This window comes from Mastigoproctus giganteus, chromosome 6, assembly GCF_048544385.1.
Source record: "Mastigoproctus giganteus isolate SK-2022 chromosome 6, ASM4854438v1, whole genome shotgun sequence".
Classification (NCBI taxonomy): Eukaryota; Metazoa; Arthropoda; class Arachnida; order Uropygi; family Thelyphonidae; genus Mastigoproctus; species Mastigoproctus giganteus.
Window position 1 is genome coordinate 199,845,254 of NC_143580.1, and position 26,627 is coordinate 199,871,880.

A 26,627-nucleotide genomic window follows, 5' to 3' on the forward strand; every position below is an offset into this window, starting at 1 on the left:
TTAAATAAATTCAAGGAAGAACCGGACAAACTTTTATAGAGTGAATGGATGTTTCAAATGGGAGTTTTATTATTATTATTATTATTATTTTTATTTTAATTTTTTTTATTATATTATTATTTTTTTTTTGGCTGATGTTGTATAAGCTTGTTTTCTTGCATCATATGCTTCTACTAATGCCAATGTTTCAGAGTATTTGGTGTTTCAAAATATGTTTCAGAGTATTTGGTACTTTGAAATATGTTTCACAAAATAATTCTCTATTACAATATACAATGTTAATTTTTAGTGCAGGTACCACTGAATTATATAAATTACTAAAAATGAACGTAGTAGTAGTAGTAGTAGTGGCATATGATGCAAGAAAGCAAGTGTATGAGCTTATGCAGCATCAGCCAAAAGAAAATCACACCATTCCCTCCAAATGCCTGTCCAGTTCCTCCTTAAATTTATTCAACCTATCAACTTCCACAACGACAGATGGAAGTTTGTTCCAGCAATTAACCACCCACTGGCTAAAGGCAAATTTCTGCACATCTATTCCACATCTGTCCTTTCTTAATTTGAATTTATGCCCCCTTAGGTTCGTAATATAAACAAGTGTAAGGATCCCATCAGAATCAGCGTGCTCAACCCATTCAAGGCCTTATACACCTCAGTCAGAACACTGCGCAGATGCCTAGTCTCCAGCCACTGCAATTTTCAGAACTTAATCCTCTCTTGGTAAGAGGATCCCTTCATTCCCCTCACCAATCTTGTTGCCCTTCTGTGTACACGCTCAAGTAAATCTACATCCTTCCTAAAATGAGGCCTCCAGACCTGTACGCAGTACTCAAGGTGTGGCCTGACCATTGCCTTATACAGAGGGACAATCACCTCCTTTTCCCTGCTAGCAAAATTCCTATATATCATTGACAAAACCCCATGACCTGCCCTGGCAGCCTGTCTGCATTGCTCAGAAAACTTCATATCTTACTGCACAATTACTCCCAGGTCTTTTTCATTTTCTACCACCTTAAGTGTAGTACCACACAGTTGGTACATTTCTCTGGGGTTACTTCTACCCATATGCAGTACTTTGCATTTGTCAAGGTTAAACTTCAGTTGCCACTTCTTAGCCCATCTGCCCAAATTATCTAGATTCTGTTGCAGTAGCACACTGCCATTAACAACCCTGCCAACCTTTGTATCATCTGCAAACTTCAACATTAAGCCTGATATACCTTCATCAATATCACTGATAAATATACAAAACAACAGTGGCCCCCCCAACACCGAACCTTGTGGGATTCCACTAATCACATTAGTCCACGAAGAGCAGCACCCATTAATTACCACTGTCTGTCTTCTTCCACTTAACCATCCTTTTATCCATTGTAGCAACTTACCCTTAATACCATTCTGCTCCAATTTGTACAATAGTCTTCCATGCGCAACAGTGTCAAAAGCTTTCCTGAAATCCAAATATATAATATATCAAAATTATTTTTTGCATCCAGTTCCTTTGTAACCACATCATAATAACCAATCAAATTTGTCAGACAAGACTTTCCCTTAACAAACCCATGCTGTGTCTGAATTATTGCTGTGTCTGAATTATTGCTGATCAAGTGCATGCACTATCCATTTACTGAGTGTATAGAGGGCCAATGGAGGACAGATGTTCATCATTTAATGAGCACATAAAAGGAAAGTTGCTGCACTGATCATCTTGTCTAGATGATCCTGCAGTGCATCTTTAACCAGTGACTCCATTATTTTACCTGGAACAGAAGTTAAACTAACTGGTCTGTAATTACTCCTGTCGCCCTTCGATCCCCCTTTGTAAATTGGGGATACATTTGCACATCTCCAGTCCGTGGGAACCTCTCCTGAGTCCAAGGATGCTCTCATAATTATGGCTAAGGGTTTGCTTAGTTGCTTTGCCGCCTCCTTTAATATAACTGGATAGATCCCATCCACCCCAGGTGCTTTTCTTATGTTTAACTTCAACAATTTCTCCTCTACTTTGCTCTCAGTTATTACAAAATCATTAAGTATCCTGCTACAATTTGATAACCTTCTGCCATTTTCAAACCTTAATAATTCCTCATGTGTGAATGTAGATGCGAAATACTGATTCAGTTTGTTTGCTGTCTGAGCAGGATCATCAACAGTCGGACCATCGATATCAAGTGGACCAATCAGATTCATCCCCTTCCTTTTAGAGTTTATATAAGTAAAGAAATCCTTGCTGTTTTTCTTAGCTTCTTTTGCCAAGGATTTATCGTAATCTGCCTTCGCCTGCCTAACCTCCTTTGTGACCTGATTACAGACTAGCTTATATCTGCCATAGGCTTCTGAGTCGCTTGATAATTTATATGCATCCCATGCATTTTTCTTCTCTGTTACAAGTCTCAGTAGTTCATTAGATAACCATTTAGGCCTAAACCTTGAACAATATTTCTTAATAGGTATGAAACTTTTAGTAGCATCCACGATTAATTCCTTGAATTCTTCCCACTTAGAATTTACTGTTGGTAACATCGTAAGTTGATCCCACTGTGCAGAATTTAAAAACTTTCTGAGACCACTGTACTCACCTTTACGGAAGCAAAAACCCTTTCCTTTACCCCTGATGGTAATTAAATCTTTAAGTAAATCCCACATCAGTACACTGTGATCACTTCGACCTAGTGGTTCCTTTATCTGCAAATTCTTAATACACGAATGATCACTGCTGATAACCAGATCAAGAGTATTACTCTCTCTGGTTGCCTCTCGAACATGCTGCTGCAGAAAACAATCATCCAATAAATCCAGAAAAGTCTGATTAGTGTGTGAGTGACCAACCCACAAGTTCCAGTCAATATCTGGGAAGTTAAAATCCCCCATTATAAGACATTCTGATTTACTAGCCCACTCTATTTCTCTGTATAATTGTTCATTGTACTCATTCGAGTCATTAGGCCTATAACAAACTCCTACGTGTTTAGTTTGCCATTAGAGCTTTTCTCTGTTTCTTCAAGAGGCCTATCAAACATTCCCACTCAATAACTAGTCATATCAACTGCATGTTACCTAGCTTTTAATTTTACATTCATTAACAATTATATGTGATATATGAATGTTTTTGAATTTAGATGTCATTAGTTGATCATGTGAATGAATTTGAACGTGTGATTCATGTTTATTTTATATTGAGTTTTGATTTTTGTTCCTCTAGATGAGATATTATGCCATTGTTAAAAAATTTCCAGGTGGTATGACTTTCTAATTTTCATTTGAGCTCTTTTATGCGTATTTGCCAAGGGGCAATATAGCGATTTGTGCTTACTATAAGCATAAGCAGATGAAGTAGGATGCTGTAATCTTATGCTCCAGACTTATGAATATGTAAATTAAAAAAAAAGAACCATATATATTTGTTATCATAGGTTTTCTTCATTTAGCATACATTCTGAAATGGCTGTATAAACATTCCCACTTGACAGCTGCTTATATATTGGCCACTACAACTATTTATAAGCATAAATATAACATTTCAAACATTTTAAAAATAAAATGTTACATTAAGATAGGTTAGAGACATTTTCAGAATGGCCAGCTGGTAGAATATTTTGGATTTCATATGAATCATCAGTTTTGTTGTTGCATACATTACGTTATTTACTCATTGCAGGACTGCTTACCAGATTGTAATCAGTTGCTCTGTTATTTTGTAAATTTATGCCACTGACGGAGTGCTCATGTCCTTCATTTACCTTTGTTTGCATTTTTCCATTATGGCTATTGGAACACTGCTGATCAAGTGCATGCACTATCCATTTACTGAGTGTATAGAGGGCCAATGGAGGACAGATGTTCATCATTTAATGAGCATATAAAAGGAAAGTTGCTGCACTGATCATAGTTTCTTTCTTTGACTTTTCCACTTGTTTCTTCTTGAATTTGGTTTGGTTTGGTTTTTTTTTTTAGGAGCATTAGCAACTAAGGCCATATTGCTCCGGTGCGGTGGTCATTCCCTGACCTTTCCGCATGCTCCGTATTTGGTGGTGACGGGCTCTTCTTGAATACTTTTGTGTATACTTTGAGAGGAAACACCCGCATTCTTTTAATTTTTATATCTCTACTGCTAGGGGACATTGTCTCTCCTGTGACAGTAGCAGAGCTTTGGCTTATGGCTGTGTTATCTATGAGTCAACTTAAAGTATCTACCATCTTTTTTTAATTGAAAAACAGCAGCAAGTAGGCAAATCTGTTATTCATTAAAAACTCGAAGGCACCATTGTGACCAGTTTTTGAACTATTTGGTTTCATCATCAGACAAGAGGTTAGCCTCACTTAGTGACCTTGTACAAATAAGTGAACAAATGTATTGAATCTTAATGAACAGTCAAGTGGCATTTGGGGAAAAAAAAAAAAAAAACTTCAGCTTGCAAATATTACCTTCATTATATGAAAATAAAACCTTTTTTTTTTTATAGGCAGCATAGCCTTACTGCATTAATCAAATCCAGTAAGAAATATAGAAGTGGGTTGTTTTCTCTCAAGCTATTTAAATACTTGCTTTGAAATAATACCTTGCTTCTGTATCTTTGATCCTATATTTTTAAAAAAATTCTAAATGAAAAAGGCAAGGGAAACACATGCAATCCCAGTCTGGTAGCAAATTATTTTTATGGCACTTTTGCTGTTCACTTATTACCAATTGTAATAAGTCTTTAATTTACTTATACTTATTAGTAGCCACTACAAACAACAGGTGTTGTTTGTAGTGGCTACTTATACTTATTAGTAGCCACTACAAACAACAGGTGTTGTTTGTAGTGGCTACCAAGATTGTTCATTAACCTCTGTTGAGTATTCTCAGAATCTGATGGTTACTCATGGATTGCACCTTTCCCACCTCAGTTTTTCGTGCATAATCACTTTCTGTGTTGCTGTAGATTTTCTGTTGCCTATTACAATTGTGTACTCACTGATTTATTTTAAAGGTTCTTTCAGTTTGTCAATTTAAGAGTTGGCTATGCATTTATTAAAAGAATGGAATGAATAAGCATTAAATAAAAATATACGAAAAATGTATTGTCATGCCAATCAACACCCATATTAGAAAGTATTTCCTGCCTTTATTAGATTTCATTTGAATAAAAAAAATCATTAATATTTGCTAAGAGCATTTGTTAACTTCTGTTGATGTAAAACCCACATAACTAAAAAAATATACTTATAATTCAGAATTTTTGCCTAGTTCCATTATCTTCTTGCTTGCTCAATTAGGAAATGGATTTTTATTTTTACTAATATTTTGTATAGCTTTAACATTTTATTTAATAAGATATAATGAATTAAGATATTATGAGACAGAATAATTAGATCCTTAATTTTATTTAATTTAGCAAGTAATATACCAGCAGATGAAAAATCTGCAAAAATTATCTACAAGTAGACGTCAGAAATTAATAGAATCAAAGCATCGCCTTGAATATTTTCGAGAGACAGAAGATTTAGAAAATTGGATAAATGAGCAGATGGTTACAGCAGCCTCAGAAGAATATGGACAAGATTATGAGCACCTTTTGGTAAGTATTTCACTGTTTGAAATGTAAGCTATTAAATGTAATGTAAAATTAAAAATGATTTTATAGATCTAACAAGATTTCATTGCTAGACACACCATATCGTCTTCCTAATTCCCCTTTCATTATCAAAAAAAAAATTAGACTGATTTAGATAAAAAAAAAAAAAAAAAAACACAACTTCTGTTAATATTTTTCCTTTCCCAGTCAATTACAACAGTCAGTCAGTTACAAACTTTATAATCAAAGGATTATAAAGTCTGTAATTTTTTATAACTATTCAAAGCACTTGAATTTAGGCAGATTAGAATGCTTTTTTTTCCCCAAGTAAGTTTTATATAAATTAATGAACATCTAAAATAAAATTTTGAGAAATGTGTTTATGTAGTGTTTTATTTACTTCTTTTTTTTTTTTTTCCCCCTTGAAGCTTTTGCAGAGCAAATTTGATGATTTCAAACATAGAATAGAATCAGGCTCTGAACGATTTGTTCAGTGTGAAGAGTTGGCAAAGAAGCTTGCAGCAACTGACAGTCCGTTTGCTGGAGACATCGAGAAAAGACAAAACCATTTAACGTGAGTTTAAGAATCATTTGATTATTCTACTAGAAATCAAAACAGGTTTTTGTTTATAGGCTATGTATACTGGATTTAAGGTTAGTTAATAAATATTTTTAAGTAATGTGGATCTACTCGGTTAATATCATCATGAACTTGGTCCGGCTCAGGTCTTTTAAGGCCTGTTCCGTTGTAGCTCTTGGAGGTGGTCTTGATTTCGCCATCGTTGTCTTGGTAAACCCACATCTCTCTTGCCTGTAGGTTTATAGTTAAAGGCTAATTTTGGGATCCGGTCTAGGTTCATTCTTTCTAGGTGGCTAATCCATTTTTTTCTGGTACCGTTTTATGTCATTTACTATGTTATCTACTTTTAATTTCTCGCAGATATCTAAATTTCTTTGGCAGTCTAGTCTTGTAAAGCCTAATAATGGTCTTAAAAATCTCATTTGTGCTGCTTCTAGTTTGTGTGCATCTTTCTTATTTATGACCCAAGTCTCACAGCTGTAGAAGAGGGCTGATTTTGAAGTGATGTTGTGCAGTCATAATTTTGTTTCAGTTGTCATTTGTTTTCCGAAGTGGCGTTTAATCATTCCATTCATTTTATTATATTTTTGTAGTTTAGTGTGGATGTCTTTCTCTTCATTTGATATTAAATTTCCCAAATAGATGAAATCAGATATTTGTTCTATTATTTTGTAATCAATAACAATTTTGACTCTTTGTATATTTTTTCCACATAATCCCATTGATTTTGTTTTTGAGGTGGAGATTTTCATCTCGTACTTTTTACCTATTTTATTCAGTTCATTTGCTGCTATCTGTAGTTCATATTTGGCTTTTGCAATTATAACTTGATCATCAGCATATAATATAGTTTGGATTTTATTCCTGTTGTTCAACTGTATTCCGTTGTTAATTGTTTATTTCCATTCTTTAATAATTTTATTGATGGAGATATTAAATAAATTTGGTGATAGTTCACAACCTTGTTTGACTCCTTTATTGGTGTTAATTGGGTCTCAGAGTTGACCATTAAAATATTTTATGCAGACTTTTGCATTTTTATATAGACTTTGCATTGCTTTCCGGAGTTGGGTTGGGATATTTTCTTCACATAGAATCTGCCAAAGTTTTTTCTGATTTACATTGTCATATGCTTTTTCATAATCAATAAACAGTAGAAATGTTGGTAGATTGAATTCTCTTTTTTTCTCCAAAATTTGTTGTAATGAAAAAATGGCATCTATGTGTTTCTCCCTTTTCCGAATCCACATTGTTCTTCTTCTAAGAATTGTTCACTGTATTTATTAAGTTTATTCTTTAGTATATTAGAGTATAGCTTTGAAGCAGTTGATAGCAGTGTTATCTCTCTCTGTAGTTGTTAGGGTTATTTCTGGAGCCTTTTTTGTGTAAATTGATTACTATTCCTGTTTCCCAATCTTTGGGTATCTGTTGCTTATGCCATATGATGTTAAATATTTTTAGTAAAGTGCCACCATATTTAAATAGTTCTACATTCAAATTGTCTATGCCTGGGCTTTTTTGGTTTTTTGTTATATTTTCTTCATCTTTGGTTACCACAGATTCATCTTCCAATTCCATAGTGCCAGGGTTATATCATAGTTTGGAATAGTGTTGCTTCCATTCTGCTTGAGAGATGGAGTTGGTTTTTATTTGATCATTTGTCTAGTTGTAATTTCTTAAAAATTTTAAAACCTCTTCTCTGTGGGCTCGTGATATCGCGTTCTAAAGATTTAACAAATTTATCCCAGTCATCTTGTTGGATTCTTCTGGTTAGTTTTCTAACTTCTGCTCTAAGCTTTTTATATTTTATGTGTAGATGTAGGTCTTTAGTTTGTAGGAACAGTTTATAGGTCTTTTTTTTTCTCATTGATTGTTTGTTTCAATTCTTCATTCCAAGTTCTTAACCAGTTTTTATTTTTTATAGATCTATATCCAAGACTTTCTTTAGCGTCTCCTAGAATTGATTTTTTCATGTTTGACCAGATTTCCTCAACATTATCAATTTCATCTGATTTGAGTTTATCTTTCAATCGACTTTCATACAGGAATTTAATGCTTTCATCTTCCAACAAATGTATTTTTAATTTCTTAGTAGTTTTTGTTAGTATTTTCTTCTTTTTATTAAGATAATTTCTTTTTATTTTGAAAGTGCTTTCTACTAGGTAGTGATCACTGTCAATTTCACTGCCTCTGAATACTCTAGTCTCTAATTTTGTCATTTAAATTTTCATTAATGATAATATAATCTATTATAGACTTTGTTTCTTGCTTCCCATGTGAATTTATGGATATTCTTGTGTCTGAAGAGATTATTTTTAATTTTAAGTTTATTAAAAATGCAGAAGTTTATCAAGCATCTTCCATTATTGTTGACCACGGGTTCGTCTTCTGATCCTATACATTTGTCTTCTGATTGAGCACCAACCCTTGCATTAAAATCTCCTGCTAGTATGAGGTATTCGTTTTTGTTAGTTTGGTCTATGATCTCTTGTAATTCGTCATAAAATTCTGCAGTTTCATTAATGTTGCCTTCTACTGGTGCGTAGATGCCAATGATTGTTATTGTTTAAAATAGAATTTTTAGTCTTAATTTCAATATTCTGGGTGATATCCAAGAGTAGTCTAATATTTTGTTTTCCTATTCTTTCTTTATTATAACAGCAACTCCCGATGATGCCCACATTTCACTTTGTACGTCTGAGTATATCATTATGAAGTTACCTATTTCTTTGGATCCTTTGTTCTTTTTTGTTTCGGTAATGACTGCTATGTCAATATTTCTATTTTCTAGTTCCATGGTCAATTCATCTAATTTGTGATTTATTCCCCTAACGTTCCAAGTTGCTACTTTAATAAGTTCCTTAAATTAGTCCTATATCCATTGCCTAGGTCATTATCCTTGAGATCCATCCAGTTTTTTTCCTTGAGCTTATTTCAAGTATTTAGAATGTCCCCCGGACAGGTTACCAGCCTTTCGTGGGGTAAGTCTAGTGGTGGGGCTGCCACCTTATAGCCTCTAGACATGCTTGGTTAATATTTTTATATATATTTTTTAATGAGATAGGAGGTTTTGGTGTGTTTTTGCAGTTCGCACAAAACAGTCTCGTGCGGCCATTGTGCCAATGGAGGCCACGTCTTCTCGGAATGCACGCACAAAGAGGAGCCACCAAAATGTGTCAACTGTAAGAGGAGAAATCGAGATTTTCAACATTCTGTTCGTGATAGCTGCTGTCCCGAATACATAAGAGCGGTGGAATTGACAGAAAAGAGAACACAATATGAATAACACGGCTAATCCAAATCCTCTTTTGAGCGTAAATTATTCTTACCAGGGCATTAAAATCCTGCAAATTAACGGCCAAAGAGCTAGAGCAACTATGGACGAGATAAGGGTGGCGGCATTTGAGAATAAAATTGAAATTATTTGTATTCAGGAACCTTATTGCTCTGCACAAATTGGTGGTAGAGCATTTAAGCTAATGGGCTTCCCAACTTCTGCAAGAATTGTGCACTCGCTTGACAGTTCGCCCAAGACAGCTATCGTCATTCTGAATAACGATTTAGTGGTCACCTCTATTTCTGGTGAGTGTTCTCAGAACGCAGTCTGTGTGCTTGTCTCCTCGAAATTTATAAATTTCTATATCGTTTCTCTTTATTGCCCGCCGTCAGAAGACTTCCAATTGGCTCTGCACAGTATAGATAGATTATGTACAAAGTTTGCCTCGAAAAACTTGATAATTTCTGGTGATGTAAATGCAAAATCCAATATGTGGCATAGCAGGTTTAATGACCCTCGTGGTTCGACCCTAGAAGATGTTATTCTTGCTCATGGACTTACTGTTCAGAATTTGCCTAATAAACCCTACACTTTTTCGACCGTCAACGGTGAAAGCAACATTGATATTACTCTGACCTCTGTCAAAATTGATTGTTGTATCTCTCATTGGGATGTTGTCCCAGAGTTAATCAACAGTGACCACCGTGCCATAGTTTATGGTCTTCTTCCTGGGCAGCAAGTTGATGACCTTCAACTTACTGATCTTAGGAGATTTTCCATTAAGACTATTAAATGGAACAAATTTAAAGATTTCCTCTCTGCTGTCTTTACGACCGAAATGATCGAATCCCTTAATATATTAATGGCTGAGGAGATTGTTGAGTTTGTTCAAACCCAGCTGTATCTGGCCATGGATTACGCAGCAAAGAAAAAACACAACAAGACAACTCCTGTCCCTTGGTGGAACTCAGATCTTGCAAATTTAAGATCGCAAGTTCAGAACACAAGGAAGGAATATCAAAATCACAAACATCTGTCTCGACAGGATGTTCAAGCATACAAGGATTCTTATAGAGATCTTCGAAGGAGATACCACAAAGAAATAGCTAATGCTAAAATAGATTGTTGGCAAGGATTTGTCAAACAGGTTGGAAATTCAGAACCGTGGGGATTAGTTTACAAAATCTCCAGAAACAAATTATTCTGTGGAGAAGTGTACAATACAGTAAGAATAAACGGAGCAGAATCTGAGGACTGGAGCTCCACGGTACATGCTATAGTGTCAAGTCTGTTCCCTAAAGATATTCCAGCGTTGGATACATTGGAGCAAGGCAAGATACGTCTTGAAAACGGGTTCAACTGATATTGAGTGTTTCAATCTGTTGGAGTTGGGTTCTGCCATAGCTGGACTAAACAGCAAAAAATGCCCCGGAATTGACCTTCTGGAGAATCTTGTTATCGTCAAGTTTTTCAACTTTTACCCACAAGTACTGCTAAATCTCTTGAACAAATGCCTCCTGGAAGGATACTTTCCAAATCAGTGGAAATTGGCATTGCTCAAGATTCTTCACAAGACAGGGAAAAATATATCCGATCCCCGTGCTTACAGACCAATTTCCTTACTTGCTAATCTGGGAAAGTTATATGAACGTCTTCTGGCTCCCAGAATACTAAAGAAATTTGAGGAAAACCAACTATGCTCAAACTGTCAGTTTGGCTTCAAAAAAGGGAGGTCCACTGACGTTGCTATTCTTACGGTGGTGAACTTTATCCAGAATTCATCTTCTAAATATGTTTTGGCAATTTTTGTGGACTTTGAGGGCGCTTTCGACTCCCTCTGGTGGGAGAGTGCCCTCAGGTCTTTAAGGCTGGCTAAATGTGATAATTATGTGTACAGGGTACTGAGATCATACTTTAATGAGAGATACATCATGGTCAAGGCAAAGCATCTGTCTTACAAGGCCCAGGTTTCGAGAGGATGCCCCCAGGGGTCGGTGTTGGGGCCTCTACTCTGGAATGCCGTACTAGATCAGTGGCTCACGAAATCACACGAGGATTCTCTAAATGTGGCCTACGCCGATGATCTCGTGATTGCCATAGAAGGAAGGTCACGTAAGGTATTAGAGGACAAAATTCAACCCATCTTAGATGATTTGGTGGCATGGGCTGACATCAACAAGCTCAAGATATCTCCGAGTAAAACGAATTTCATGACATTTAAAAACCACTTTAATTACGGAAGACCACCAAGAATTCGACTGAATGGTTTACAGATACCTTATGTTCCTCAAAACAAATATCTTGGCATAATTCTTGATGATAAATTAACCTTTCTCCCTCATGTCACCAAACTGAAGGAAAAAATTAGAAATTTTACTGCTTCGGTCATAAGAATCTCCGAAAGAGACTGGGGTTTGAATAAAAAGACCTTGAAACTATATTATAAAGCAATATTTCTGCCTATAGTTTTGTATGGAGCAGGTATTTGGCACCAGAACGTCGTTAAGGTGAAAATTAAAAACAAGTTACTATCAATTCAAAGGACAATGCTTCTGGCACTAAACAATGCCCCTCGTACAGTATCAAACAATGCCCTCCAAATTCTTGGAGGAGAACTGCCTTTAGATTTATTTATCTTATACCGTGGCATGATTTATAAACATAAGAAAGGACTGCAGGTATCTATTATGGGAATTACAACCGACCCAGTTAGTAACTTAAAGACAGAACGGAAAAGATTATGGAGTGAAATGATTAGTATTTGGCAAAGTAGATGGAATGAGTCTGTGCACGGCGAAGTCACAAAGAAGTATATTGAAAATGTTGAGTTTGCTTCTACTCAACCTTCTGTTTCGTGGTTTGCACCAAGCATGTTTACGACGTATTTATTTAACAGGCCATGGATCTCTGAGGGCCAAACTTTTCGACAGCGGTTTGGAGCCGGATCCTTTTTGCACCTGTGGTCAAATGGAGGACTGGATCCATGTTTTACTGTTTTGTCCGCAATATACAGACCATCGAGTATTGCTACTTAATCAGGTTCCAGGTCTAGCTGAGGACAACGTGAAAGTACTAGTTGAGAACAAAACAAACTTTGAGACTTTCCAGACCTTTGCAGAATCGGTCTTTAAGAAAAGACTTCAACTAAGAACTCAAATCCAAAATGGAGTATAAATCTGACAGCTGAGCAGTTAATATAAATGTTGGTATCCCATTAAATATAAATAGGATGACTTGTCAGATATGTAAATTGAATTGTATTACCAGGATTTAGAGTCAAAATTTTATTATCTTTTGTACATATGTAAATATTTACTTCGTTTTTTTTTTTTTTTTTTTGCTGGTTTCCAGGTTTGGGCAACCTGGGGACGGGATTGCTGGCACCCACCGGTATTGCACTATCTCCGGTGGGTGTGGGATTTGTGCCCATGGCACTAAAGGTAATAGTAGACCCAGGCTTGGCTGCTTGTGCCTGGGGGCAGGCAGCGGCTGCCTGGGTGTTGGCTGCTCCCTGGTGGCAAGGTGGACATACACAAGTGATAAAAGGCTTGCTGAGTTTCTGCACCACCACAGACGTGCAAGGTGGAGATGGGCTAAGGCCTAGGAGCCACCCTTGATACAGGTAAAACACACACACACACACACACACACACACACACACACACACACACACACACACACACACACACACACACACACACACACACACACACACACGTGTTCATATATAATATAGTATATATATAGGTATAATGAGAATGATAATGCTAATGTATATAAAATTGTATATATATATTCTCTGTAAGTTCTTGTATATAAAATGTAAAGAATTGTGTGTACAAATAAATGGAAAAAAAAAAATGGAAGTTCACACTTTTCTGTATTTAGCTTTATATCCAAATAAAAAAAAAATAACTTGAAACAGCATACTGAGAAATTGTTCCTTTCTTATGTTCTAGCAAGAATCCCCCCCCCCTTCCTATTTCAGGACTAGTTATAGATATTGCTGACCAACTTCTTAGTTGTATCTGAAGATATCAGGTTCAGTGAGACAGAAAGTCTCTGTTAAAGGCATTCCTTGATATTATATATGCACATTAAACTCCTATTATAATGCTTTCTAGGGACCAGTCCTTTGTTCCACTTATACTATGCTAGCTAAGCAAGGGATAACAAGTATGTAGTAATGATGCAAATTCACTAACTAATGTCATAGTTTGAATTTTGCATAGATTGAGGCATTCTACCTTAAATATTATTAGTCTAAGAAGCACAACTTTTGGTGTCTCTCTCATGTTGTTAATAAGTCACAACTAGGTTGTCAGCCCTCATACCTCTGGTACCTACCTTCTCACTGAAGAAGTCAAATAGTTTTGAAATGGTGTTGCCTGAGTGGTGGCACTCAACTGGAAATAAGTAATAATAGTATTCTCTAATGGGGAAACATTACTTATTTGAAGTATAAGGAGGGCAACTCGTTGTGAAGGATTTCACAATATGAGATGTTATGATAATGATGCAAATGCACTAACTAGTGTTAATAAGTTAGTGTAGTAACAGTGCAAATGCACTAACTAATGTCACAAGCATAGTATAATATAAATGGGATGAAACTGTTTAAAATGAATGAAAAATTTAAAAAAGATCTTAGACTAAATAATATTTTAGTATTAGTATAATATTGATATTATGAGCAGTAATGGTGCAAATGTACTGAATAATGTCACAAGCATAGTATATTATAAATGGGACAAAATTATTTAAAAAGAATGAAAATTTAAAAACATCTTACTAAATTAAACCAAACATATCTTGAGTATTCTAAACACATAAACACATGCACTTCAAAGGTTGGATGAAACCCTGATTACTGTACTGAAAAGGAAAGGGAATGAATTAAAATTAAGCTGAGGAGATCATGCAGATGGAATAATAAATGGCTAGACATGAGTTTTGAGGTGACATGTATATGATGTATGATCAGAAAATTACAAGACTGACATTGTATCTTGAAATTGTGGCATCATAACAGGTTGTGACTTGTTGAAACATGTTTGGTGACTCATCTAGACATAGTAACACATGAATTCACTCATTTATATGCATTCAGTCTTAGTATGAATTTGAATAGATATGTTATGTGTTTTGCTGAATTTTAAAATGGTGATTTTACGGGTCAATGAATTTGCATAAAATATTGTTTTCAAATTAGAGGAAAAGTGTGGAAAAAACTTATGAAATGTTAAAAACAACTTTTAAAGAAGATGTTATGGAGCAACAGAGACAATCCTTGCTCTGGCTGCTTATTGCTTCAAAAACAAACAGTGTCATTGTTCATGATCTGATAAGGAGTGATCAACGCTTAACTATCTTCAAGTTGCCAGTGAAATTTTTTGGGACATGTCAGTCAATTTTAACATAAGATTTAGGAATGCGATGCATTTCACTCAAGTTTCTGCCTCATATCTGCACTGGTGATAATGGAGAGTGACAAGTTCTTGTATGACAGGTGTTCATCAGTGTGCCTATGCTGAGCCACTGTTTGTTTCTTCCATCACTATTAGTGATGAATTATGGGTGTATGGCTTATGATTCAGAAACAAAGGCCCAGTCCTTTCTTTTTTAGAAGAAGAGTCCATCTTCTTCAAAGTCCAAAAGGGCAAGAAAAACCTTGATTACTGTGAAGATCATGCTAATTGCATTGTTTGACTCAAAGAGAATTTTCATTATTAATTTGTCTAGTGTGGTCAAAACAGTGAACCAGAAATATTACAAAACAGTTATATGGCAATTGCCCAATGCTGCCCAGAGAAAACAGCTGGAAAAGTGGGTTTTGGGGAATTGCAACTTGAATCATAACAATGCCCCTGCACACTTGCTGTTTTTAATTCAAGAATTTCTTGCAAAGCACCGTATCACTGTAGTTCCCCATCCATCACACTCATTGAATTTAGCTCCTGTGATATTTTGGTTCCCCAAACTTAAAGGCCCCCCCCCCCAAAAGCTTGAATATTTGCAGTGCCTAAGGAAATTGTTCAGAAAGTGATACAGGAACTATTGGCCATTTCAAAAGAAACCTATCAGGAATGTTTCCAGCAGCAGTATAAGTGTTGGAATCAGTGTATAAAGTGCCAAGGAGGATAATTGAAGGATGTCCATCCCAATAGCCATAAGCTTCATTTCCCAAATATTAGTTAGTTTCCATACTTTTTGATCACACCTTGTATATTATCCACAGTGGTAGTGCAAATATAACATATGAGTATTTATGCCAGCTACATTGACAGCAGTTCCATGATTTCAAATGTATGTTGACACTAGAAATTAGAATATTTGAGTTCATTTAATATGCATATATAAGCATTTTTTCTGCTTAACAGTGTAAAAAGTTTAATCACTCTGTAATAAATATTATTTTTAAAGAACTATTCTTCTGAACTAGATGTTCATTTGTCATAAATCATATGACGATATGGTATTCTCTAAAAAGTATTTGGAGACACCAGTAATATTGAGGGAAAATGGAGTTGTTGCAGTTGCTCATCCTGATGACTGTTGTTAACCACCCTGCCAATCTTTGTTATCTGCATACTTTGACATTAAGCCTGATATACCTTCATCAATATCATTGATAAATATACAAAACATCAATGGGCCTAACACTGAACCTTGGGGGACTCCAGTAATAACATTTGTTCACGAAGAGCAGTGTCCATTGACCACCACTCTGTCTTCTCTCACTCAACCATCCTTTTATCCATTGTAGCAACTTGCCCTTAATGCCATACAGCTCCAATTTGTACAGTAGTCTTCCATGTGCAACAGTATCAACAGCTTTCCTGAAATCCAAGTATACGATATGAAAATTATTTTTTGCATCCAGTTCCTTTGTGACCACATCATAGTATCCAATCAAATTGGCCAGACAAGACTTACCCTTAAGAAACCCATACTGTGTCTGAATTATTACTGCAGTCTTGCAGTAATAATTCAGACACAGTATGGGTTTCTTAATCCTACAATGCTTCTTTAACCAGTGACTCCATTATTTTCCCTGGAACAGAAGTTAAATTAACAGGTCTGTAATTACTCATGCCACTCTTTGTGAATAAGGGATATATTCACAAATCTGCAGTCTGTAGGGACCTCCCCTGAATCCAAGGATGCTCTCATAATTATAGCTAAGAGTTTGCATACCTCCTTTGCTGCCTCCCTTATTATGATTGGATAGATTCCATCTGCTTCAGGTGCCTTTTTTATGTCCATCCTCAACAGTTTCTTCTCCTCTTTCCTTTCAGTTATCACAGTCATTTAGCTCCTTGTTAGAGTTTGATAACCTTTTGGCATCCTCTTCCCTAAAGAATTGTTCATATGTGAATGTAGATGCATCTTGTTGTGAAGGCACCCACAATATGAGATACTATTAAAAGGCATCGTTTTATTTTCTTATTTTACGTAGTTCAAATTTATGAGTAAACTATGGTATATCTACACCAATATTATATAGTTAATTACCTAAACCCATAAGAAATTATGCCTTGTGCATTTCATCTTCTAATATCATACTTGCGTAGGATCTAAATAACTTTAGAAATAAATAAATTTCATAAAATAAATTCAAAAATTATATACATTTTATATTCCAGTCAAGCATGGAACCTTCTATTGGAATATATTGATGCTCGAGATCAGAAATTGCATGCTGCTGGAGAAATCCATCGTTTTAACAGAGATGTTGCTGATGCTTTGTCTCGCATCCAAGAAAAGTACACAAGTATTCCCAGTGATTTGGGCCGAGACATAAATTCAGTACAGAATCTGCAAAGAAAGCATGAAGGGTTCGAAAATGACTTGGTAGCTTTAGAAGCACAGGTAAGCAGTCTACTTTTTATTTTCTTATTTTAATTAAGCAGTTTATTTTTTCATTTTCTTATTTTATTTTTAAGATCTTTAATTTTTTTAATACTTTGTATAGTTAGATCAAAAATGATTCAAATCAAAAATGTGAATAATTTTTGATTTGAATATCTGATTATGTTAATTTGAAACAAAGAGACTTCATTTTTGAAGTCTCTTTGTTTTCCTTTTATCATATTTTTATTATTAAATTTGTTTACAGTTTTTGAAGCATAAGAATAATGGGTTTTCTATTGTCTGTATTCATATTTATTAACAAATAAGTTAGGGAAATAAGTAATAATTCTTAATTTGAGAGATTTTTTACATTGTGTTCTGCTTTTTCCTGTCTGTATTTTTAATATCAAGTTCTGAGTTTTAGTAATTTTACTAGTCTGATAGCTTTCAGTTAAACATATCCGATTATGTTTATTCTTTTAGCTGCAAGTTCTAATTGATGATAGTGCCCGGCTGCAGGCAGCTTATCCAGGTGGAAATGCTGAACACATCTTAGAACAACAGCATATAGTAATAGAAAACTGGAATGCATTAAGAGACCGAGCCCACCAACGTAAAGTAGAACTGGATGCTTCATATGGTCTTCAGAAATTCTTAGCTTCGGTATGTCTCCTCTCTCTCATAAAGTCTTATTTATGAAAAATAAAAATAAAAATAAATTATATATGCTGATGTTGTTATTGTTGTTATTTGGTTTTTAGGAGCATTAGCAACTAAGGCCATATTGCTCCGGGGATATGTGGTGGTCATTCCCTGACCTTTCCGCATCCTCCGTATTTGGTGGTCATGGGCTTGAACCCCGGTCTAATCAAGAAGCGTGTGCTATGCACTGCTTCTCCTGCCCACCTGGCTATGGAGGCGCCTATATATGCTGCATAAATGGCCACAAGTGCAGTTATTATAATTGAAAGTGCTTAGTGTCAAGCGATATTGGTAACCACAGAGATCTTTTCCAGTGAATCATCTAGTGATTTTAACTCTGTATATTTTATATAATAGTACTTCTCTTAAGTTTAGCAACATTTTCATTGTACCCACCTGCTTTACTTTGAATTTTTCACTTTAACATACTATGAGTTTGGTAAATTGAAACTTGCATTACATCTTGATTGTAGTAGACTAACTACATATTTACTAACCTAGAAATAAAAAGTTCCTTTCTTCTTTCCTCAAAAATGGAGTGCACATAATGGAAGTTCAACTTCCATTATTTGGAGCAGGTATACATTACCCAGAAATAGCATCCTACAACTACATGTAGCCCTCAGTTCCTAATATTTGAGCCAACAACACATTAATTCAGTCGATACCACATGAATGCATCATGTGCATAGCTTAATTAATGGCAATACAAATAGTACTGAAAGGGTGATTTTAAGTCCTCGGAAATGTCCTTCAATGTATAATTTTTAAAATTTCTTAAGTTCGCTATAAGCTTTGTCAAATTCCTCAAATGCATCTTTCAAAGTATATTTTTTTCTGATTTCTTAATTTCATTGCAAGATTTGTCAAATTCCACAAATTTCTCTCATCCCATAATTAGATGAATAAGTTCACTGCAACTTTGACTAAACATAAGAGAGTGAGATATGTGCTTCTTCTGGATCTCAGGATATTCTAGGCAATGAAAATTCTAGACAATGAATTAACAGGTTTTGTTACCAGACTATATCCACACTGGCTGTCAGTGTGTAGGAGATCATATAACAAAGACTTACACATGTAATATAGAGTAAATTTATGTACTAGTGGCAAACAAGATGACAAGACTTGAACAATAATAAACACAGAGATCAAATTAATTCTTACTATGGTCCTTTGCCTTAGAGCAAACTGACATAGATAAAGTAATTATAGCTTGCTTGCAAATTGTCCACACCAGATATCATCTTCCTACCTCTTGTGAGGGTAGCTGTCTCTTCTCTCCTTAAAGTTGCAATTCCCATCTGGATCTTTGAGGACTTTCAAATTAGATACACAGTCCTGCCAAGAATATCTGAGGAAGTAGTGTAAACATGTTATTCTAAAACTGTTATCACCCTGCAGTGAGCATGAGGGGCGGGGTTAGTCACATAGGCAGTCACATTATGTCATAACTGGTGCCCTAGCCAGCTCAAATGATTCTTTTCACGTCTTTATAAGGAATTCCTGTTCATCATCTTAAAGTACTCTTGATTTTTACACATGATCTTGCAGAAAGTATCTGAGGAATTAACGTAAATATGTTATTCCAAATTTATTATGAACTTTGCAGCAGACACATAACAAAAGTTGAATGATTTTTAGAAAAAGAAAGAAATAGTTTAAAATGGTGTCTTTAAAATCATATCTTTATTCTTATACTATATTGGTTAATAAGATCAACGAATATCTTTAGAAAACAACAGTCTTTTTATTCAGAAAAGAATGCACCATTTTTTATTATAATCTACTAAGTTATATAATCTTGAATATTTAAAATTTTATACTTTAATAGTTGTATTTAAAATTTTAGGCTCGAGATCTGGAAAATTGGGCACTAGGTCTTTGTTCAACCTTGAAGACTGAAGAAAAGGTCAGAGATTTAGCTAGTGCACAACTATTAAAAGATGAAAATGAACAGTTAAAAGCAGAGATAGAAGCACGAGAAGAAAACTTTAAAACTGCTGTGCAGTTAGGTGAAGATCTCATTCAATCAGAACACTATGCAAGTGAAGAGGTAATAATAATAATAATTATTATGAAATAAAAATTATAAACTAATTACATGCATAATTTAGGGAATTACAGTTTCAGGAATTTTTCTAATTTGATTAAAATGTGTCAAACATATAAAAATTCTACTATACTTAATTGATAAAAAAAGATGCTGAATCTAATATAGGTATTGAGCATTTTAAGATAAAATCAAATTGAACTTTTCCTAATTATAGGAAATAGAGCTTAAAGCTATATATTAATCAATAATTGCAAATCTCTAAAGATGTGAATTAAAATATTATTACCTTCTTAATACTAATAAAATAAATTGCTAATGCAAGGTGAATAGTTAAAAGTGATAATCATTTTGACTATTCTTTGATTATAGTATTGTTAACATATCAATGTTTAGTGTAAAAATTATTTTTAAAATTTATTTTTTATATATATTTAATTGCACATCTATATAGATCCAGGATAGGTTGAATCAGTTGTTGCAAGTTCGAGATCAACTGCATACCATATGGCACCAGAAGAAGGTATATCTGGATCAGTTATGTGATTTGCAATTCTTTTTGAGGGATGCTAAGCAACTGGATACCCTTAGTAGTCAACAAGAGGTAAGAATAAATTAAATAACCTGTATCAGTCAATAACCTGTAAATAACCTAAATCAGTCAATATAAGAATTAAACAAAAAAACAACAACAATCAAAATATATTTATCTTCAGGATGGAAATTAAAATCAGTAGGCTTTAAGTTTGTATAACAGCTTAGTAATACCAGAAAAGGCTCTAGATAAGTTCTCTTAATTTTACATAATAGTTGTAATGTATCTAAAATCGAGATTGTCATACACTTATGTAATTTAATTTACAACTGCAAATTTTTCATGGTAAAATTTTTTATTATAGTTCATGAGCAATTCAAAAACAACCAAAAGTTTTTTTTTCTAGAAATTTAGAGAGAGAGAGAGGGGGAAGGGGAGGGCACCTGTCAGGTGCCATGCTATGTTTTGTGTAATAAGGTTTCCACCACCACTGCCAGGTTAATGCTGAATGAGTGTTAGTTGAACTAACAGTCTTCTTTTCTTGAAAGTATAATTTTATTATGAATACAGATGCAAAGAAAGAACTTATTTAACTCAGCCATTTGCTGCTGAATGATATGAAGATATCCTAAGCGGCCTTTTTTTTTTTTTTTTTTTTTGCCAGTTTAATCAATTATTTGGTCATCCATTTTAGTTTCTACTTTGTGCCATATCTTTTTAAAGGTTTCATATGAAGTATTGTATAGAATTATTTTCTGGACAATACTTCATATGAACAATACTTCACAATACTTCAATACTGGATAATACTTCAATACTTCATACTGGAACATCTTCCATTTGGCATGTTCATCCCTTGGGATTTCAGCTGCTCTCATTGAGTTGAACTAAAATGATGTCTAAGGCCAATCTAATCTCTTCTAAGAAAATGAAAATCCATGAACTTGATATTGGTTCTGTAGTAATGACTAAGTCAATAATATTTTTCTCCCGGTAGCATCCATAAGTTGATTTATAAAGCTGTCACCTAAATGGACCAAGCACTTGACTGCTACCAGGCAAGTGTCCTTCCTCAAGTCTTAATCTATGTCTGTATACTTAGTCTTACTTAATGACAGTCTGATTTTCTTTCCCACTCCAGTTGTATGTATAGTGATCATCATATTTGCTGATCTAATTAGGTCTGTTTGTTAGTACACTCTTTCTCTCAGTTGTATTGTCCTAATATTTATATCATGCCAGAATGATATATCATTATTCTAATGTTCTCCATTCAGGAGATATACTCTTCTTGATTGTGTATGCTTATCAGAAGTATAATCTCCTCTACTATCATGCATGTCTTTCCCATACACACATTGTACTTACTATATTTAAATTCTACATTTAGAAATCCTTTTGTATTGTTGGCATTTATTGGTTAAAAGTATAGATATATACTTTAGAAGGAGTCAATGTGAATGGAGAGTACCTAAACTATTTACGATTTGCTGATGACATTGTGATCATAAGCCATGATCCCAAAGGATTAGAGGAAAATCTTAATCAGTTATGTGGGGTTAGTAAGGATTTTGGACTAAAGATGAATATGGCAAAAACAAAAGTAAACAAGTATGCCACAGAAAGGGATTAATCACTGAAGAAGCAGTAATTGAAAAGGTGGATTCATATACTTATATGGAACAAGTCATTAGCTGTAATAATGATAAATGGCTAGAAGTCAAGAGAAGAATAAATTTTGGATGGATAGCATTCAGGAAATATAGTCACATACTGAGGAGCAATATCCCAATTTGTCTGAAACATAAAATAACAAACTAATGTATACTCCCCACCATGACTTATGGAAGTGAAACTTGGGCACTCACCAAAAGAATGGAAGAGAAGCTGAGAATTACACAGCGAAGAATGGAACGAATTATATTAGGAATCAGACTGTTAGATAAGAAGAGAAACACATGGATTAGGCAGCAAACTCAAGTAAAGGACATTCTTATCAAAACTAAAGAACTAAAATGGTCTTGGGCAGGACACATAGCTCGAAGACATGATGACAGATGGACTGAGAAAATAACAGAATGGTACCCAGGTGGAGCTAGAAGAAGACCTGTAAGATAATGAGGGACATGGACAGAGATGGACAACGAGATGAAATTCACGAGTTTGTTAGTAGTAAGTGGATGGCCATTGCACAAAACAGAAGGTTGTTGTTGTTGAAGGTTTTATGGCACAACAGCAGCTAAAGGCCATTATGCACCAAACAATGGTAGGAGTTACTGGGTGAAAACAGAAGGTTCTGGAGAGGCCTTAATCCTGCAGTGGATTTAAAATGGCTGATGATGATAATGATAGATATATAGGAACATAAAACATGCAAGTGTTTGTTCCCCTCAGACCGTTGTTTGGCCATCAGTGAAAATGTTTAAGACCAAATCTCAATGTTTGATCTTTCCTCTTTGGTTTTCTTAATTTATTAATAAATTAAGAAAATGAAATGTAAAATGTATTGTAGTTTATTTTCTTACTATAGTCTACATCATTTTCTTATTACATACAAAATTTGGTTTGCTGATGAAGCTCCTTAGAGAAGTTTACAATAAATTGACTTTTATGCAAAGAGTTGTTTATTATTTCAGTTTCTGCTGCATGTCATCATGAAAGTAGGTAGTTTGAATACATTTAAAGGTGGATTGGACAGATTATTAGAAGGGATGGGCCTGTGAAGTAGTTTTTTATTTATTATTTTTTTTTTTGTTAAGCCTACTTTGGTTTTGGTTTTGTACTTGGCGCTCATTTGGAGCTATAGTTTTCAGCCCACACATCATACAAATTGGTCTGTGAATACAAACTTTTACAGATAATACGTGCTGTACAATATGGCCTTAGATGTCATGTGCTGTTAAATAATAATGACAATATAACATTAAATTTCCTATTTTTTATTATTTTACTTTGATTTTCAAAATAATTTAGTGAGTATGAACTCACTCACTCACACACTCTGCATGCCAGAAGGAAAACTTTGGAACCAGACAATTAATTTTATAGAAAATTGTTTTATGAACAAAAAAGATTTTAGTTACAATAAATTAAATTTTTTATCTTTATTTAAGGTGTATCTTTCAAGTTCTGACATGGGCAGCACAGTAGAAGACGTTGATGTTTTAGTGAAAAAACATGAAGCATTCGAAAAATTGATTTCTACTCAAGATGATAAGGTATTTTTAGAATTATTTTAATAAATTCTGTTTGATATAAAGCAAAATATTTTCTCTTTAAAATTAATTCCCTAAATTTGCTTTCTTATATTTTCATATCAGATGCAAAAATTCCTAACATCTTTTAAGCATTATTATTATTATCTATTGAATATATAAATAAACTTAAAAAAGAATTTTTCATTGTCAAAATATCTGTGAGGAAGTTTTCTCTTTCTAAGTATAGATGTGAGCTAATGCATATTTCATGCATATATGGCAATAATGATTATATAGAGAAGGTAGTCATATATATTATATATGCGTGTGTGTTGAATATAAACCCTCTGGTCATCATATTAGTATGATGCTTGAGTTGACTGTGGGCCTGAAGACATGTTGCAGTATGATTAGGTATACTTTAAGCATTGTTGTTTCATCCTGTGACTGACCTTCCTTTTATTTGAGAATGTCCTTTGTATTTACGTTACTCCCTGTAAAATACGTTTCCTTCTATCATGTTATTGTAGCTTAATCTGTAGTTTTTCTGCAACAGCATACTGGTAATTTCTTAATAATTGGGTAACTAAACCCTGTGTTATGAGACATATTTTTCGGAATGCCAAGGAAAAACTTTATTCAATTTCTAAATAAAATAATCTGTCAGGTTAATAAGTAAAGTTAAAAATTAAAATTGGATGATAATTGTATTTGAATTGTTGATATCATGGAATATTTAAATAAAATGTTTTCAAGTAAATGTATCTATATATGTGGCAATAAAGAAATAACATGGCCTAACTTTTTTTCCTTAATATGTATATATATATTAATAAATGTTTAGTAATGCTCAGGAAATGTTCTCCTCTGAAAAAGGCATTTACAGCTTCCTTGAGATTGCTATCACTTTAAAATTGATGCCCACACAGGGATTTATGAAGAGGAAATAATAATGACTGAGGGGGCCAGGTCTGGACTGTAGTGCAGGTGGTTTAACTCCTGGAATCCACAATCTTTCAGAGCAGCAATTGATTTTGGGACTTGTACAGGAGCATTGGTACAAAAAAACAAGGCATCTCATGTCATTTTCCCCCTTCTCTTCTCTGCTACTTTATAGCCTCTCTTAAATTTTTGAAATAGTAGCATAAACATCTCCAGTGATTGTTTTTATGTGGTCTGTAGTCTATCAAAAAGAATTCCTTCCATATTCTAGAAAATGGTGGCCATGAGCTTTCTGAAATAGGGTTGAGTTTGAAGTTTTTGTGGTGGTTGTGACCCATGTGTTGAGTTTCCATTGCATGGACTTTGTTTTCTTTCCGAATCCCAGTGATGAATCCATGTTTCATCACCTGTTAGAATTTCTTGAAAGTGACCCTTGTGGATTTGTATTGTGCATATGTAAATTTTCCTCACAAATTTGAGACGTGCACTGTTTCTGCTGAGGTGTGAGCATTCTTGGCACTCAGTAGGTACTGACTTTTGATACAGATAATCATTCGTGGGGGAAATGGTCAGTACCAACTTCTGAGAAATATTGCATTTTGTGGCAGTCATAGATACTATAATACATCTATCTTGCATAACCAGAACTTCAATTTTTTGGTATATTTCTGGAGTTGCCACTTCTGTTGTTTCCAAGAAGTGGTCATTGTCTATGGATATTTAATCCCATTTAAGTTGCTTAGACCAAACTTTTATCTGGTATTTAGAAGGAACAGCATCATTATATACAGCCTTCATGCATTCATGAGTACCTTTTGGTCTATTTCCTTCTTTTGTTAAAAATTTATGATAGCCCAAAGTTCCGATTTTGTGACATCCATGTTTTCCTGTTGGTTTTCTACTTTAAATCTATTCTGTTCTTTCATACTTCACTGTATTGAGGTTGTTCTGTTCTTTCATACTTCACTGTATTGAGGTTGTTTATCTTACTTGTCTATCACAGGTAAGATAGACATTCATGACAGTATGATAAAACTACAGATTTTTATGTGTCAAGCATATTTATAGTTAGAGTAGATAACTTATTAATGCCCCTCTTGTGAAATGTTTTCAGTTTGGTACATGATAGCATCAAAGTTGGTCAGAGTATCATAACAAGAAATTAGAGCTGTAATAAGATTTCTGATGTTGAAAATGTGGTTCTTGTAATCATTGTAATGAATCTACTTGTAAGCAAGTAGATTCATTGAATTTGCCGATTCATTTAATGAATTAGCACAGTACTGGTTACATTATTTCAGGAACAGAGAGGAAAGCTTAGAAGATTGACACTAGCCCACTGAAATGCATATTTCAAAGTAAATATTGCTGCTGTGGACAACTCTGTTGGATTAAATAGATTAAACAGGGGTCATCCTATTCTCTGCAGTTTAAATGGTGGATTAGGTTCATCATGTTACTTGACTATCCTCATAACCACAAGATTTGTGTATATTGAAAAATAAAAATATTGTAGGAGAGGGGTTTTAATGTGCAAGTGAAAATTCCGATATAGTATTTTCTGCATTACTGGGGCAGTTGATAATTTTCTTAAATGCAATTTAGCAGTTTCTAATGTAGTTATAGAAAGGCATGTTAATAGGAGATAAACAATATGCAGGGAAGACAGGTTGTTTATGACAATGTTATTATTCAAACAGGTAAAGCCATGTTTAGAGCACTTGAGTATTCTTTAATATGCATGGTCCTCTTGAGAACCACATATATTAAAGAATACTCGAACCAAAGAATTTTGACTTTCTCTGTATGCCATAGCAGTTGGACATCTTTGAATGTGATTAAATGTTTGCTAGTCGTGCTGTTATTTGAAGCCTCTTCAGGATTACTATTGTATTTTCTCCCCACTATAGGAATTGTGAAACAGTT

At 34.3% G+C, this 26,627-nt stretch overlaps 1 protein-coding gene across 3 annotated transcripts in view; it reads left to right on the forward strand.

Moving 5' to 3' along the window:
- Positions 1-26,627, forward strand: part of kst (spectrin beta chain, non-erythrocytic 5 kst) — a 593,342-nt gene that overhangs the window by 351,744 nt on the left and 214,971 nt on the right. For all 3 annotated transcript variants that reach the window (XM_090376665.1, XM_090376667.1, XM_090376666.1), the window contains exons 41-47: positions 5,382-5,564; positions 5,990-6,135; positions 17,065-17,290; positions 17,756-17,935; positions 19,827-20,030; positions 20,482-20,631; positions 23,676-23,780. In XM_090376665.1, the coding sequence (XP_090232791.1) occupies positions 5,382-5,564; positions 5,990-6,135; positions 17,065-17,290; positions 17,756-17,935; positions 19,827-20,030; positions 20,482-20,631; positions 23,676-23,780 (1,194 nt within the window). The remainder of the gene's footprint in view (positions 1-5,381; positions 5,565-5,989; positions 6,136-17,064; positions 17,291-17,755; positions 17,936-19,826; positions 20,031-20,481; positions 20,632-23,675; positions 23,781-26,627) is intronic.